This window comes from Lethenteron reissneri, chromosome 46 (assembly GCF_015708825.2).
Source record: "Lethenteron reissneri isolate LAM-NWPU_2019-01 chromosome 46, ASM1570882v1, whole genome shotgun sequence".
In the NCBI taxonomy this organism is placed as follows: domain Eukaryota; kingdom Metazoa; phylum Chordata; class Hyperoartia; order Petromyzontiformes; family Petromyzontidae; genus Lethenteron; species Lethenteron reissneri.
This window is the reverse complement of record NC_083824.1, coordinates 10515855-10530125: the sequence shown is the minus strand read 5'-3', so window position 1 is coordinate 10530125 and position 14271 is coordinate 10515855. Positions and strand designations below refer to the sequence as shown.

The window sequence follows — 14271 nt, the reverse complement described above, 5'->3', positions numbered from 1 at the left end:
ACCGATTGCATGAAAATATTCAGGTCTGTCCACAAAATCCCCGATTGTATAAGACAATACGAGCCGCGTCTGGACTCGGTAAATTCACCCACGTGACGTGGAGGTCAGACTGCTGTGACGGTCCCACCTGATGACGGAGACTTGTGTTGCCTCCGAAACGTCGTGATTTTTATTGTTTAATTTTTTATTAATTTTTATTTCAAATTTTTTTTTTTACCTACGTGACTTTACCGAAAGAACTAAGAGTATGAGGACAGACTGCTTCGTTATTCTTGCTTTGCTCCCGCGATGGATGTGTTCTTCCCGTTGTGCCACGTGTCGTTCGCGCCGGGAACTTCTTCGGGAACCGAATTCAAATTCACTTCCTCCATTCAAATTCACTTCCCGAAGAAGCTTCCAGCAGGTGGAGCGAGCCGGGCAACCCGAAAAACCTGTACAGCCCCCATACTCTTAGGTTTTTTCGGTAAAGTCACGTAGGTAAAAAATTAAATTAAAATTAATAACTTTAACAACTCTGGCACCTCCCAGCTCAACCAGTCTACATAACAAAGGCTCAGTCCTAGCAGCAGCCTCAGCCGCACCAACCTTACCATAATAATAAAAACTCCGACCCTGGCTCCTCCCCCTTCAACCAGTATATATACAAGGTCGGGTCTCTTGAAATTTATCTTTACTTGATACAACAATCGTGCTGTGACGGTTCCACCTGAAGACGGAAGCTTGTGTTGCCTCCGAAACGTCGTGATTTTTATTTTACTTTTATTAATTTAAATTGTATTTTTTACCTACGTGACTTTACCGAAAAAACCTAAGAGTATGAATCCTTGCAGTCACAAAAGCTTCAAATCTAGAACTGTACAGCCCCGCCGCAAAACTCCGACGTGGCGTGGCTCATACTCCTACCGGTGTCTCTTTCCCAGGGCCATGCTGTCCCACCGTGCCGTTGCTGCTGCTGCCGCCCAGCTGCTGGCGGCACTGCTGCTGTTTGTGTGCGGAGCGAGCCAGGCGTGGCCCCAAGGATGCCCCCTCACTCAGGGCGAGTCCACTCTGCCTTGCACTCGCTCACTCAGCGGGGACGACGAGGCCCCTCCGCTGGGCACCTCACGCACCGCTCACACCAACACCCCCCCCCACCTCCTTCACATTCACCACGTACGCACCTGGACCCCTCTCGCCACACGCACCTGTGCTGAGTTATGGGAGCAGCGCGTAATGTTTAATGATCTGTATTGATAGAATTTTTTTTTCTTCGAAATATCGGCCTTTGCAGAGCAGTCACCGAGCCTACAGCGCTTGTGGATGAGGGTCTTCCCCACGCCGAGTCGGTCATGGGGGTTGTTTGACCACACATCACCACGCCGATCGGTTCGGCTTGTTGAAGGGGCGCCCCAAGACCGGATAAAGTTCATCTTTCGTTTGTTATGCTTCCCCCGCGCCTCCGAAGAGCACGGTTGGCTACGTACGGTGCGAAAGAATGTCGATATAGATACAAATATCACTTGTAACCGGTAATCAAACTTTGCTTCTTCATTTTCCGGCCCTCTGAGAGGGTGTAGACGTCACTTTTAAAATGCCTCGTCAGGGTTCACACCGCGATGCGCTAACCACCGTGGCCACCTCTTCACCATTGTGGAGCGTCATCTCTGTTACTATCCACTTCTGTTTGGCCTTTCGCGTAAATAAATAAATATATATTCCCGTTTTAAGTCCATGAGCTCTGGGATTTTACGGCGATGGTATAGAGCAGCGTTTTTACAAGTACGCAAAATATGTCAGCTTTGATATTTTGTATCTCATCACACACCGTGTCAACCCATCACGGTTTACAACCCCGTATTCTTGTGCGGGGAGTTTTCCGGTCCAGACGGGGTAGAACAGCTGTTTCAATACGGGCCAAAAAATGTGTCTATTTGTTTGTGTTTCTCCCTTGTGGTCGAACTTTGTAGGATGAACGTTGAGATTGATGAGGGCACGGGGTGACCAATAAGGTCTCAATTGGTCTGTAACAATGGGTTGGCAGTTAGATCATCAGCAGAGTCCGTCTGAATTGATAAAAAATATATTGGTGGGTTGCCAGCAGCACCTCCGATTAGCCACGGCTGGCTACGTACGTGTTAAAGAAGTTCAAAGTACATTAATTGTTGATGAGAATTTGTTTAACACGCCTGCCTCTGCTGACGAGACTAAAAACGGTTCAAACTGGTGCAGAGTTTTCAGACTGTAATGAAAGAGACGAATGGAAAATATTGGTCTGGAAATTCCCCGGTAACAAAATATTTTCTTTTTTTACGTGGGGAGGCAAACGTAAGTCTTTGCATTATTTAACTGTTTGTAAATCACCCCTCCAACAGACGCACGGCACGGGCGAAGTTTTAGCAGACGTGCATACGTACATGGATTGGAGGGCAAGCCCGAGTGAGCGACGTCACATTGACTGCTAAGAGACGTAATAGGGCTCGGGCAGGACACGCCGTTCGATGTGACGATGTCCGCTGGTTGCAGACTAACAAGGATGCGACGACCAAAGTAGAGAAAAAAATGACGCAAATTCACGACCGCTGCGGAGACGAAGCAATGTTCCACCTGAAGACGGAAGCTTGTGTTGCCTCCGAAACGTCGTGATTTATTATTTTATTTCTATTATTTCTTTTGTTATCTTTATTTTAATATTTATTTTTTACCTACGTGACTTTACCGAAAAAACCTAAGAGTACGGAGCAATCAGTTTTAGCTTGTGCGCAGGAGCTAGAGGGATCGTTGAATCGTGGGTCCTCGAAAGAGACACCGAAGGTTTTGGGAGACCTTCATCAAGCAGTGGATAGACCATGGCTGCTGCTGCTGATGAGTGCCAGTCACATCTATGTAATCCTTCCCGCTAGCTGACTGGAGCCGTATACTTTGTGCCGTTGCCTGAGCAGGTGCCACAGCCAAACCAACAATGACCTTCGGAAATTCGAACAAGCCGAGATGCCGCGGGATAACGCCGTACGAATACAACTGCCAGTGGCTGCCGGGCCTGCAGGACACCGAGGCGACCAGCTACACCCTTTCCATCTTCATCGAGTGAGACGCATAATTTCGATTTAAAGCTTTCGTGACTGCAGGGATTCATCTTCTTGGATCTTTCGGTACAGTCACGTAGAATGGAAATAATAAAAAAAACATAATAAAATAATTCTCACGACGTTTCGGCCACAACGCAAGCAGCCGTGAAGACCAGGTCTGTCGGGGAGACAGCAATTCAGACGTCGTAGAATTATTTTATTACGTTTTTTTTTATTTCCATTCTACGTGATTTTACCGAAAGAACCAAGTAGATGAGATGCATAATGTCGAGCACTGCGGAGTTTCGTTCCTGTCGCGGAGATTCGCGGCACATCATGGCACGCTTTGTATTCTTTTTCTTCTGATGCAGGGGGCCCCACGGTGGTGAGACGTTAACTACCTCGCCTGGTATACAGGAGGTCGTGGGATCGATCCAGACCCTGACGCCTGCTGTATATTTGGAGTTTGCGTGTCTCTCTCCTCCGTGGTCACGTGGATTTTTCTCCGCGTTCTCCGTTTTTTTTCCCCTCCACTTTGAGAATCACGCGTTTAGAGTATCTGGCTGATATGCATTTCCACGTGATAAGCCACTTCGTTGAGCTATCATTTGTGGCCAGGTTGCTTTTGAACAATTGTCGGGATCGCACCACGATCTCCTGCATACCAGGCGAGGTAGTTAACATCTCGCCACCGTGGGGGCCCCCTTGCATGGGTGTAGAAAAAAAAATCGTGCCATGATGTGCCGCGTCTCTTTCTTACAGGAATGAAACTCCACAGCACCTGATGATTGCGTGCCCCAAGCAGCCTCGGTGTCCACCGTACTCCTGCCCCTTCAAAGCCGACGCCATGGACTCCGAGTCGTACGCTGCCACTGGTGATCGCGGAGGGAGGGCCACGGGGCCGCGTGCTCAGCGACACTTACAGATTCATCCCGATCAATATCGGTGAGCAAACATAACCGATGGTGGAGAGGTCTTTCGCGAATTGCACTGTGTAGCCTCGGATCGTCCTTGCGCGGGAGGCTGACGGCGGACTGTGCTGACCGCATGGACTCCAAGCTGGCCGAGAAATGATTCGTAGTGGCTGTTGGGTGAGATCGTCCTGTAGGTTGTAACGTCAATGTTGTAGCGATAACCCTCCACACGCCCGGCAGAGCCAATCAAATAAAGTTGTCACGTGGGTAAAGGCGCCAGATTGATTGCAAGTGAACGGGTTTAATCATTATCGTTGTCAGCTGGTTGATTGGGATTGGGAGGGTAGATTAGTTTCGTAGGGTGAACCTAATCCAGATGTTCTTAACCTGGGGTTAATCTTGCCCCGTCTCCATTCGTTTATTCACTCCAGTCGAGCCCGACCCTCCGGTGGATTTGCGGGCCATGCCGAGAGGCGGGAGCGAGGACGAGATCTTAGTGACGTGGAAATTCCCTCCGACGTGGCCAGAAGTCGACCGGATGTTCCCCCTCCAGATTGAACTGCAGTACAAGCTCGCAGAGCACGACGAGCATTGTAAGGTCAGTTCCGAAACCTCCCGGAGTCGGCGACCTCTGGATTTTACAGGACCGGGTAAGGGCCCACTGAACTTCACAAGCGATCTGGCCACAAATGATAGACCAACGAAGTGGCTTATCGTCGTGTAGAAATTGAGAGCGGCCAAAACGACTCTAAACGCATGTTTCTTAAATGCGGAGGAATACATCGGAGGGCCCGGAGAAAAATCCACGTGGCCACGGAGAGAGCATTCAACCTCCGAATATACAACAGGTGTCAGTGTCGGGGTCGAACGCACGACCTCCTGTATACCAGGCAAGGGAGTTAACATCTCACCACCCTGAAATGGGCCGCAGCGACCCGGAACGCTGTGGTGGGAGTGAATCTTTGATCCCGCCTGTGTCGTTCCAGACGTAACCAGGGACAAGTCTAGTCGCAGCGGCTAGTCTATTCTGTGTATATCTATAACTCGCAAGTCTCCGTTGGCTATGTATAGCGCGGATTACAAACGTCACCCTTTGGGAGCTCCCAAATGGGACGCTGGAGGAAAACACACACCCAATTGTGTCATGGATCTGTGCATATATAATATTTATTTTTAGCACATTCATTTATTACTTTAAATGAATGTGCTGAACCCAGTAAAATTATGTTAATATATTGATCAATGCTCACATCCACCTCCTCCCCTTGAAGTTGGGATGGTCCACATTTGGGGGGTGGGAGGGAGATTTCTGAGTTCCTTACTGTGATTTATTCCAATCGTCAGCCCTGATTACACTGCACGTGTGCATGTTGAACTTCTTTCGCACCGTACGTAGCCAACCGTGCTGACCGGAGATGCGGGCAAGGACAACAAACTCATCACAAAAAGCAGCTCTAGAGGAGTCAGTTTTCAATCTAGATGATGATTTAAAAGTGCCACAGCTCCCAGTGGCGTTCCCAATATCGGAAGGAGGAGCGTTCCGGGCGGGCGGCCACAGAAACGCGTCTGAGAGCGCGCGAAGCGGCGGCCGACTTTGTTCGATGGCAAGCCAACAGCCGCCGCTGCGAGGATGAGCCCCATGTGGGAGTATCGCCACGTCGTGGCCCCGTCTTTGCTACGTCGTTGCCACGTCGTTGCCACGTCGTTGTCGTGTCGGTGTCGTGTTGGGGCAACCCGGTGAACGGGAGTGTGCTGGCAGCTCGTGAACCCGGTGTCCGCGCGTGCGTCGGCTCTTCAGAATGTGACAGCCGACAAAGGCGCGAGGCGGTTCGTGATTTTGAACACGAGGCCCGGAGCCGCCTACAAAGTGCGCGCGCGCGCCCGGGAGAGCATCATGCTCGGCTTGTGGAGTTCGTGGACTCGGGAGATCACCTCCTCGCCCTGGAGGACAAAGGGTCAGTGCTGGCACCAGCGCACGCAGCAGCGCACCTCCGGAGTAGCACGGTCGGCCAACGCACGGCGCGAAGGAGGTTCAACGGAGAGCGCTGTGCACGAACACCAGCACATGCTCGCGCGAGCGCAAAGGTGTCGCACGCACGCTAACTCACGCGAAGCCTTTCAGGCTGCGGCATGGAAACCGTGCAGGGAGAAAATCCGAATGTGCACAGGGAAGGGTGGGGGAACAGTCAGCGCCCACGTCGTGGCGACAAACGAACTCGTACACAACACGGAGCGAATGGCTTATGAACACAAGGCAGGCCGATGTACAGGTTGAGACGCATGCCTTACTCACGTTGACCAGAGGTGTGTGGACATGTGATCTCTTTCTCTCTCTCTCGTTGTTTTCAACCGTCGTTCTCACCTCTTCTTTACCAGGTTGTCGTTCGCTTTGTTCTGCCTTGCCATGCATAGCGCCTTAAGAAGGATTGTTTACATTTAAATTATTATTATTAGTGGTCTTGACTCGGGGGGAGGGGGGGCATCCAACAAAGGCTGACAATGATTGACTCGGACGCACACACATCAGAGGTGCACCCAGAAACATCGGAGTCTTTATTTGTCCTGGAGAGAATCTGAAGAAGCAGTCACTTATTAAGCCGCACGCGGCTTTGTTTAGACGATTTAGATTATTTTGCTGTTATAAATGTCCAAATGATAAGTCACTTTGTTGAGCTGATAAATATGCTAATAGCTCAGTGGAATTTACGTGGTAAGATACAAAAACATTGTTTCGTTTTATTTGTATTTTTGTTAAAGCGATTTGTTTACCTTTTCTTATACTTTGCACTCCTATTGTGTGTGTTTGTTTTGCATTGTTTGTTGTTGGCACGTTCTGACCCTGTGAAATATAACTTCATAGCTCATCGGATTCCTCCAGGATCAATAAAACATTCTGACGACTCCGTTACGTACGTCTGCCCGTGTTGTCGTGCGCAATGTCTTGTGCCCCCTCCAGCAGCAGACACAGCAAGCCGCGTGCGAGCCATTGCCAGGACAAGAACATCAACAACATCAACAACAGCAACAACAACAGCAGCAGCAGCGATGACAACAGCCTCTGGCATCTCAAGCAGGGCACACACCGGGAGCCGTGAGGTCCCTCGGCACGGAAAGAGGCTGCAGTTCCACCACGTCACCACGTACATCTCGGGTCAGATCTCCGCCAGCTGCTCGCCCACAGCTTTGTAATGAACCTAGCCTGGCACCAATACAAAAATCCCCCCCCCCCCCACCCCCGTATACAGAGCCGGATTAGCCTCGTAGCAATGCTACGGGCCCCGCACTTTCAAGGGCCCCGCGCTAAATGCTTTGAAGCTATCAATTCCGGTTTCAGTGAATCTGCACTTGCTCTATTACTATAGTATTATACCGCCTTCGACTTTTATGAACGACTGGGTGTTTAAGGTTAGCGATTTGTCGTATTATCTGGCTGGATAGCAGATGAAAAAATACAATTACTTTACTATACAAGTAAAAAATGTGTGTTTTAATATTAATGTTTTTTTTATATATATTTAGGGCCCCTTTATAACATGTGCTACAGGCCCCGCACGAGCTTTATCCGGCACTACCCGTATAGCATGAACAGTCTGTTGGGGGCCAAGTTATGTTAGTGAGTAGCACCTACAAAGTTATGTTAGCGAGTAGCACCTACAAAGTGCTGTTAGCGAGTAGCACCTACAAAGTGCTGTTAGCGAGTAGCACCTACAAATTTCTGTTAGCGAGTAGCACCTACAAAGTTATGTTAGCGAGTAGCACCCAAAAAGGCCGGTATGGGTGGCCACCACCTCGCCCGGTCGCCTTTGTCTCCCCAGTGGCGATGTTTACACACCGCACCAGGTACTCATTTGAGGCTGAGTTGACCTAGGGGAGGCCCAGGACCGGTTCAGACATTCGTCACTGGTGTTGGCCGTGAACGGGAATCGAACTCGGGATGCCGTGTTCGTAGCGCAGCGTAGCGCTAACCGCTACACGACCACTCCCCACACTCACTGTGTGGGGAAACCTATGGCTCACAAGCCTACCACTTTGAATTGGCCGGAGTTGGAACACTGTTGACATATCTGGAGTGGATTGGCCAGTTCCTGACTCACTGCACTTGATGATAGGTTTCAGTGTGTACAGTCAGGTTGATGGATGATACGGCACTCACTGATTCTTTGGGTATCACTCTTCTATTGCTGTTATCTTCACATTGATTGTTCCCCCCATTCTGAGGACTCGTTATACTGCATTATTTCGTCTCCACAACACTGCAGGTCACAACAACTAACTCACTCCGCCACACATCCATTCACTCACACACTCATGCATACACTCACTCACTCACTCAACCACTCATCACACTGCATACTTCAACAACACACTCATCCACTCACTCAGCCACTCAACCATTCACTCACACACTCGTGCATACACTCACTCACTCAACCACTCATCACACTGCAGACTTCAACAACACACTCATCCACTCACTCACACACTCAGCCACTCAACCATTCACTCACACACTCACTCACTCAGCCACTCACCACACTGCAGGTTTCAACAACACACTCATCCACTCACCCATTTAGCCACTCACCGACATTGCAGGTCACAACAATTCACTCATCCACTCATTCACTCAGCCACTCACCCATTCACTCATACACTCACTCACCCACTCACTCAATCACTCAGCCAGCGACCACACTGCAGGTCACAACAACATACTCACTCACTCAGCCACTCACCCATTCACTCACTCACACACTCACACACTCATTCACTCAGCCACTCACCCATTCACTCACTCACGTGCTCACTCAACCACTCAGCCACTGATCACACTGCAGGTCACAACAACACACTCATTCACTCACTCAACCACTCACCCATTCACTCACTCAAGTGCTCACTCAACCACTCAGCCACTGATCACACTGCAGGTCACAACAACACACTCATTCACTCACTCACTCAACCACTCACCCATTCACTCACTCACGTGCTCACTCACCCACTCAGCCATTCACCACACTGCAGGACACCTCACGTGTTATTCTGCTTCCTACCCCGCACTGCTCCACTCTGGAATTCTATTCCATCATCTCGTGTCCCCAAGTTCTGACAGCACTGCTCAACTTAAAACAACGGCATGAACTCGAATCTGTTACAAATTTGACCGTGCTATTTCCGCCTGGCCACTCAACATTCTGTACCTTTGGGCATGTTGCTCAGCGATCCGTACTTAAACGGAAAGCAGACTCCACTCGACACTCAGAGGCAGTTTCATTGGGCATCATTTATCCTCAAAATACTCTCAAAGAACAAATGAGCTCATTACATTACCCCCGTGTCCGCCCTTCGCTGCAGCCTTCGTCCACGTCAACCTTTAGCAGCTCCTCTCCTGCCTCCTTGGATTGGTTCGGGCGAAAACAAAAATGGAGTTGTCAACGAAACGCACCCATGGAGTGAGCTCTTGCCACGTTGTCAAACCCCACCACCAATCTCGCCTCGCCGCTCCTCAACTATGGAACGAGCTCACTTCATGGCTCTCGGCTCGAATTCATTCTCCCATTCCCTGGCCTTTAAAAAACTAAATCCCATCCTTCATTCGTACACGTCGCCTCTCCTGCATGTGTGGTGGCCAGCGAACTGCCGTCTGTGTTACTTGAACTGTGCAGGGGACACCAATGTCCATAATATAGGGTTTTGGTTCAGATTGCGTTATTTATAAATGTGTCGTAACCCTCCACCACCCGACACGGCCAATCAGTAAAAAATGGTGTCACGTTTTGCAAAGGACAAAATAATTCACTTCTTTAGCCCACCGGTGTGCTGAAGAGAGAATCAACAGCATTTTGAAATTTGAGTAGTGCGACGTTTCGCTGATGATTACAATAAGCTTCATCGGGCAAGAATCGTGAAGCTCTCCTTCACCATTCTTGCCCGATCTGACCCAAAAACCTATATTATGAATAATATTGGTCGCGAAAGCCTACGTGTTAAATTGACACCAATGTCGTTTTACCACGCGATATGTTTGCTACTCAGCGTCTGGAATGTGACGATTTATGTCCTGCAACTTCCTTAAAATCGCCAATATACCCCCCACCCCCCGAGGGTCATTCTTGTAAATCACCTTGACGGCTGAACGTTCGCATGGCCCGCGTCAACAAACGAAATGAACGAATCACCACGGGGGAGTCACTGACAGTCGTGGGTTGGGTTACGCAAAGCCTCGATCCAGTGCCGGGTTCGTCACGGCCAGCGGTGTGGCGAGCGCTGACAGCCACTTCCATGGCCCCACTCGAACCGTCTGCCGTGTTACGGTGTTGTGCGCTGTGTGTGTGTGACGTTGTTGTTACAGTGACGTGCGCTGTGTGTGTGTGATGCTGCTGTTACGGTGTTACGCGCTGTGTGTGTGTGACGCTAACCTGCCCTGACTGCCCGTCCGCGTGTCACGTTCCAGACGCGGTCACCAGGTCACACGAAGCCGGCGCGTCGCCGCCTCCCGATCCGGACACCCACGTGGTAATGATTCCGACTGAAGCGATGTCACACACAGACGCGTTCTGACACCGCTCGTGATTTTCGGAAGCCCCTGTGAGGTGCTCCGAGGTGCTTCGAGGTAGATGATTGGCAACATCGACACCGTCCCAGTAACCGGGTCTCCTACCTTGCACGGTATTACACGAAGCCCCACTGATAACGGCGGCAATTTCAAATAATTGAGCGTATAAATACTAAGGTATCTCAAGACGCTTTGTAACAGTTAATGAACTACTTGATGGCAGGAATAAACTGCAGTGAAGCAAGCCTGACTGCTGATGAGGCACTGTACAGCGTGTCGAAACGTGTCCAAGAGTTTGTTTGTGCTGAATCAATGCTGCTGAGATCACACACTCCCAGAAGGCCGTGGGGCTGGTGGGTTGTGAAGTATAAAAAAAAATACATTTTCTTTTACGAGGATAGACGGATATCCCAAACCAATGCAGCTCCAGAGAGTCCCAGAGGGAGGGCTTATTTGGGAGGCTGGGAACTTTCACGGACGAGTCCCAAACAAAGACGCGACCAAGTAAAGTAACGCACACGCGGCGAGTGAACCGATCATCGACACGAATCCCATGGAACAGTGCAGGCGACCTCGTGTCTGTCCATGGAGTGATGCACTCCATTGACAGACACGAGGTCCCCCCACCATGCGCACCTTCACTCGGGGTTCAGGAGCCACGGGGACCATCTGGCCTCAAACTCCCGCTCCCTGCCCTTAAGCTTGCGGTCCAAATCAGGTCAGCCCTGTCCCTGCGAGGGCTGACCTGATTTGTTTTTAAACGCTCGATGCTTTGTTAATTTTGACTTAAAACTTTCGTGACTGCAAGGAATCCATATTCGTTGGTTCTTTCGGTAAAGTCACATATTCTTTTTCTATCTACGTGACTCTGTTAATTTGTGAAATTTTGTGATGACGATGATTCTTGTTGTTGTTGTTGTATCCAGGAGACAGACGCCTGCTCCGTGAGCTTCAAGACGAAGGCCTTGTGCCTTCTCGCCGTCGCCACGGCCACAGCCTTCGTCACCACGGCGATGGTTCTGTGCATCTTCTACCTCTGGAGGTGAAGCAGCGCACCGCGCAGAGGCTCCTGTGCAAGGAGGATCGTCGCCCGCCTCCGGTTTTTCTTTCCTTCTTTCTTTCCAAGATCGTTCTATTTTTTTTTCGAGACAGCTGCCATCTCGGGAGATCTGTCTGCCCGTGACGTTAAAAGTCCCGGTTTTTGTCAGTTGCGTACAAATAATAATAATGATGATAAGCCACCGAAGACGGTGAATTTAGTGCAGTTCTTGGCCGATCGGCAGGTCGCGCAGGCGGGGTAAAGTGTAGGTACGCCCACCTCTTCCAACACGTCTGGGCAATGTGGGAGAGTAGACCTCGACAGTTCACGCGAGTTGACACCCTTCCACCAGCAGTGGCCTAAATTTCAGGGCTGCACCTTTTTACTCAATGCTGAGCCTGGACGGTGCCCGGATAGATGACCACTCTGCATAACAGCTGAGCTGTTACAGGCTGCCAGATTATGCTGTGGGCAGCAGAGGACAACGTAGAGAAACTATACTTCTGCGCTCCGGCATCTGTGCTTCCCCACCTTCACCACGCACCATGCTCCATGACGTTGCTGTCCGCCGTGATGGCCACCTTGCTGCGCTTCGAGACTGGCGCCACGTGAGGCGTAGAGGGGTCCCCTCACCGCCAACGCGTGCACAGACGACGTGTGCAGTCAAGTACGGACAGACGTCCCCACCAAGAGGGGCGCGGTCGTGACGAGGCCGTCGTCCAGCAGTGGATCGACGGGTAGGGCCGCGTGTGGTGGGATTGGGCCGGGGTCGGGTTGTGCTTATGTCGAACTATTTTCGCACCGTACGTAGCAGAGCATGCAAATCGGAGGTGCGGGGGAACGACAACAAACTGAACACAAAAATCAGTTGTGAATAAATTCGTTTTTCAATCGAGAAGATTTAAAATTGCATGGCTCCAGTGGCTTCCTAATATCGGAAAGGAGAGCATTCCAGACGGCCGCGGAGGCGCATCTGAAAGCGCGATGGCTAGCAGCCAAAAGCTGCCACTGCTGCTGCTGTGTTCAAGTCGCCGTTGACGTCTCTCGCAGGAAACCGATGGGACACGTTAAGAAGTACTTGGCGGCTGTCGGCCGGACCGACGGGACACGTAAGTGCCCGCCCACGGCCCCCGCCACCGCCAGCTCCCCCGGGCCCGCCGGCCCTCCGACCGCCCCTCACTTCCGCGAGGTCCCGCCGCCCATCGAGGGAGAGGATTCCAGCGTCGCGTGCGAGAGCCTCATGAACTGGGAGTACTGGGCAGCCGCCAGCAATCCAGAGTCCCCATCCCTCGACAGCAGAGGCGCTGCCGCTTCTCGTGCACACCCGCTGCGAGCCTGAAGCTGTCGCCACCGCCGCCGCTGCCGCTGCCGTACGATGTTGATACTCACCGCGCCTTCCCGTCGCTTCTCTCCTTCCTGCTGCCGGATCCCCTAGTCGTCGTAAAGTCAACCCTCGACCGACGAGGATTGCCTCTCACGGTCAGGTCTATTGGTCGAAACAGGTCAGAGGTCGAGAAACCAGCGTGACCTCGTTCGCGCCGCGGTGGCGAGATGTTATCTCCCTCGCCTGGTACGCAGGAGGTCGTTTGGTTCGGTTCCGGCCCTGACGCCTGCTGCTGTATATTTGGAATGTGCGTGTTCTCTCTCCCCGTGGTGGCGTACATTTTTCCCTCCGCATTTAGAATCATGCTCGAAGGATATATTTTACTGCTTCCATAAATTCCCACACATGATAAGGCACTTCGTTGAGCTATCAATTGTGTCCTAGATTTGAAGCTTTCGTGACTGCAAGGATTCATATTCTTAGGTTTTTTTCGGTAAAAGTCACGTAGGTAAAAAATTAAAATAAAAGGAAAATAAAAATAAAATAAAAATCACGACGTTTCGGAGGCAACACAAGCTTCCGTCTTCAGGTGGAACCGTCACAGCACGACAGCTGTGTCAAGTGCTGTGACAGTTCCACCTGAAGACGGAAGCTTGTGTTGCCTCTGAAACGTCGTGATTTTTATTTTATTTTACTTTTATTAATTTACATTTTCTTTCAATTTTGGCCAGGTCGCTTCTTTTAAAAAAATGTATAATAGCTAATAGGTAAGTAAAACTGCTTAGTTTTCACCATTGGAACCTGCTTAGTTTTCGTTTAGTTTAAAATAGCCATCAACCTGGATCACTGAAATGACAAAAGCGAAACGAATCCGAGTTCTGGTATCTCACCATGGCCATCTGGTGTTGGGTCCTCCCCTTGTGACACGTCCTCACCTCTAGAGAGGGTGTTTGGCCTACTCTTCCACGCTGGCCAGACGACTTGGAAGAGGCAGGAGTACTCACACTTTACCCCACCGCAGCCGGCCTGTAGAGTCGTCGTTCACACATTGCGGGACATTCCATCAAGTCCTTTAGGAATGTATATTTATAAGTGGGACATAACAAAATGTACAACGGCCATGACTTTAGATTCTACTTGAAACTGCCGTAGAGTTTGTGTGTGCGTGGCTTGATGTCCTGTACGGAACAATTCATCGTTTATAACAATGCTTTATTCTCACATTACTAATTCAGTCTAAAATTATGAAGCAGCTGGTGTGTGCATTTTTTAGACAACAAAAACAATTCCAACAGATTACCATGCTCATGAAGTTACGCTGATATGTTTAACCGTGACATTTAACAACTATTTTGGCCGCATATAACTGCTCATATCATATTATAATCACG

General features: G+C 50.2%; 1 protein-coding gene across 2 annotated transcripts; it reads left to right on the top strand.

Moving 5' to 3' along the window:
* Positions 1–2915: 2915 nt before the first annotated feature.
* LOC133354214 (uncharacterized) lies at positions 2916–13402 on the top strand. 2 transcript variants are annotated; one of them, XM_061570882.1, is made up of 8 exons: positions 2916–3063; positions 3807–3989; positions 4390–4556; positions 5757–5913; positions 6918–7109; positions 10416–10477; positions 11444–11559; positions 12607–13402. In XM_061570882.1, exons 3-8 carry the CDS (start codon positions 4422–4424, stop codon positions 12893–12895), a joined length of 951 nt encoding a protein of 316 aa, XP_061426866.1. In that variant the 5' UTR covers positions 2916–3063; positions 3807–3989; positions 4390–4421; the 3' UTR covers positions 12896–13402. The 2 variants fall into 2 exon arrangements, with proteins under 2 accessions (XP_061426866.1, XP_061426865.1); XM_061570881.1 differs by having other exon boundaries at positions 6915–7109.
* The last annotated feature ends 869 nt before the right edge of the window (positions 13403–14271 follow it).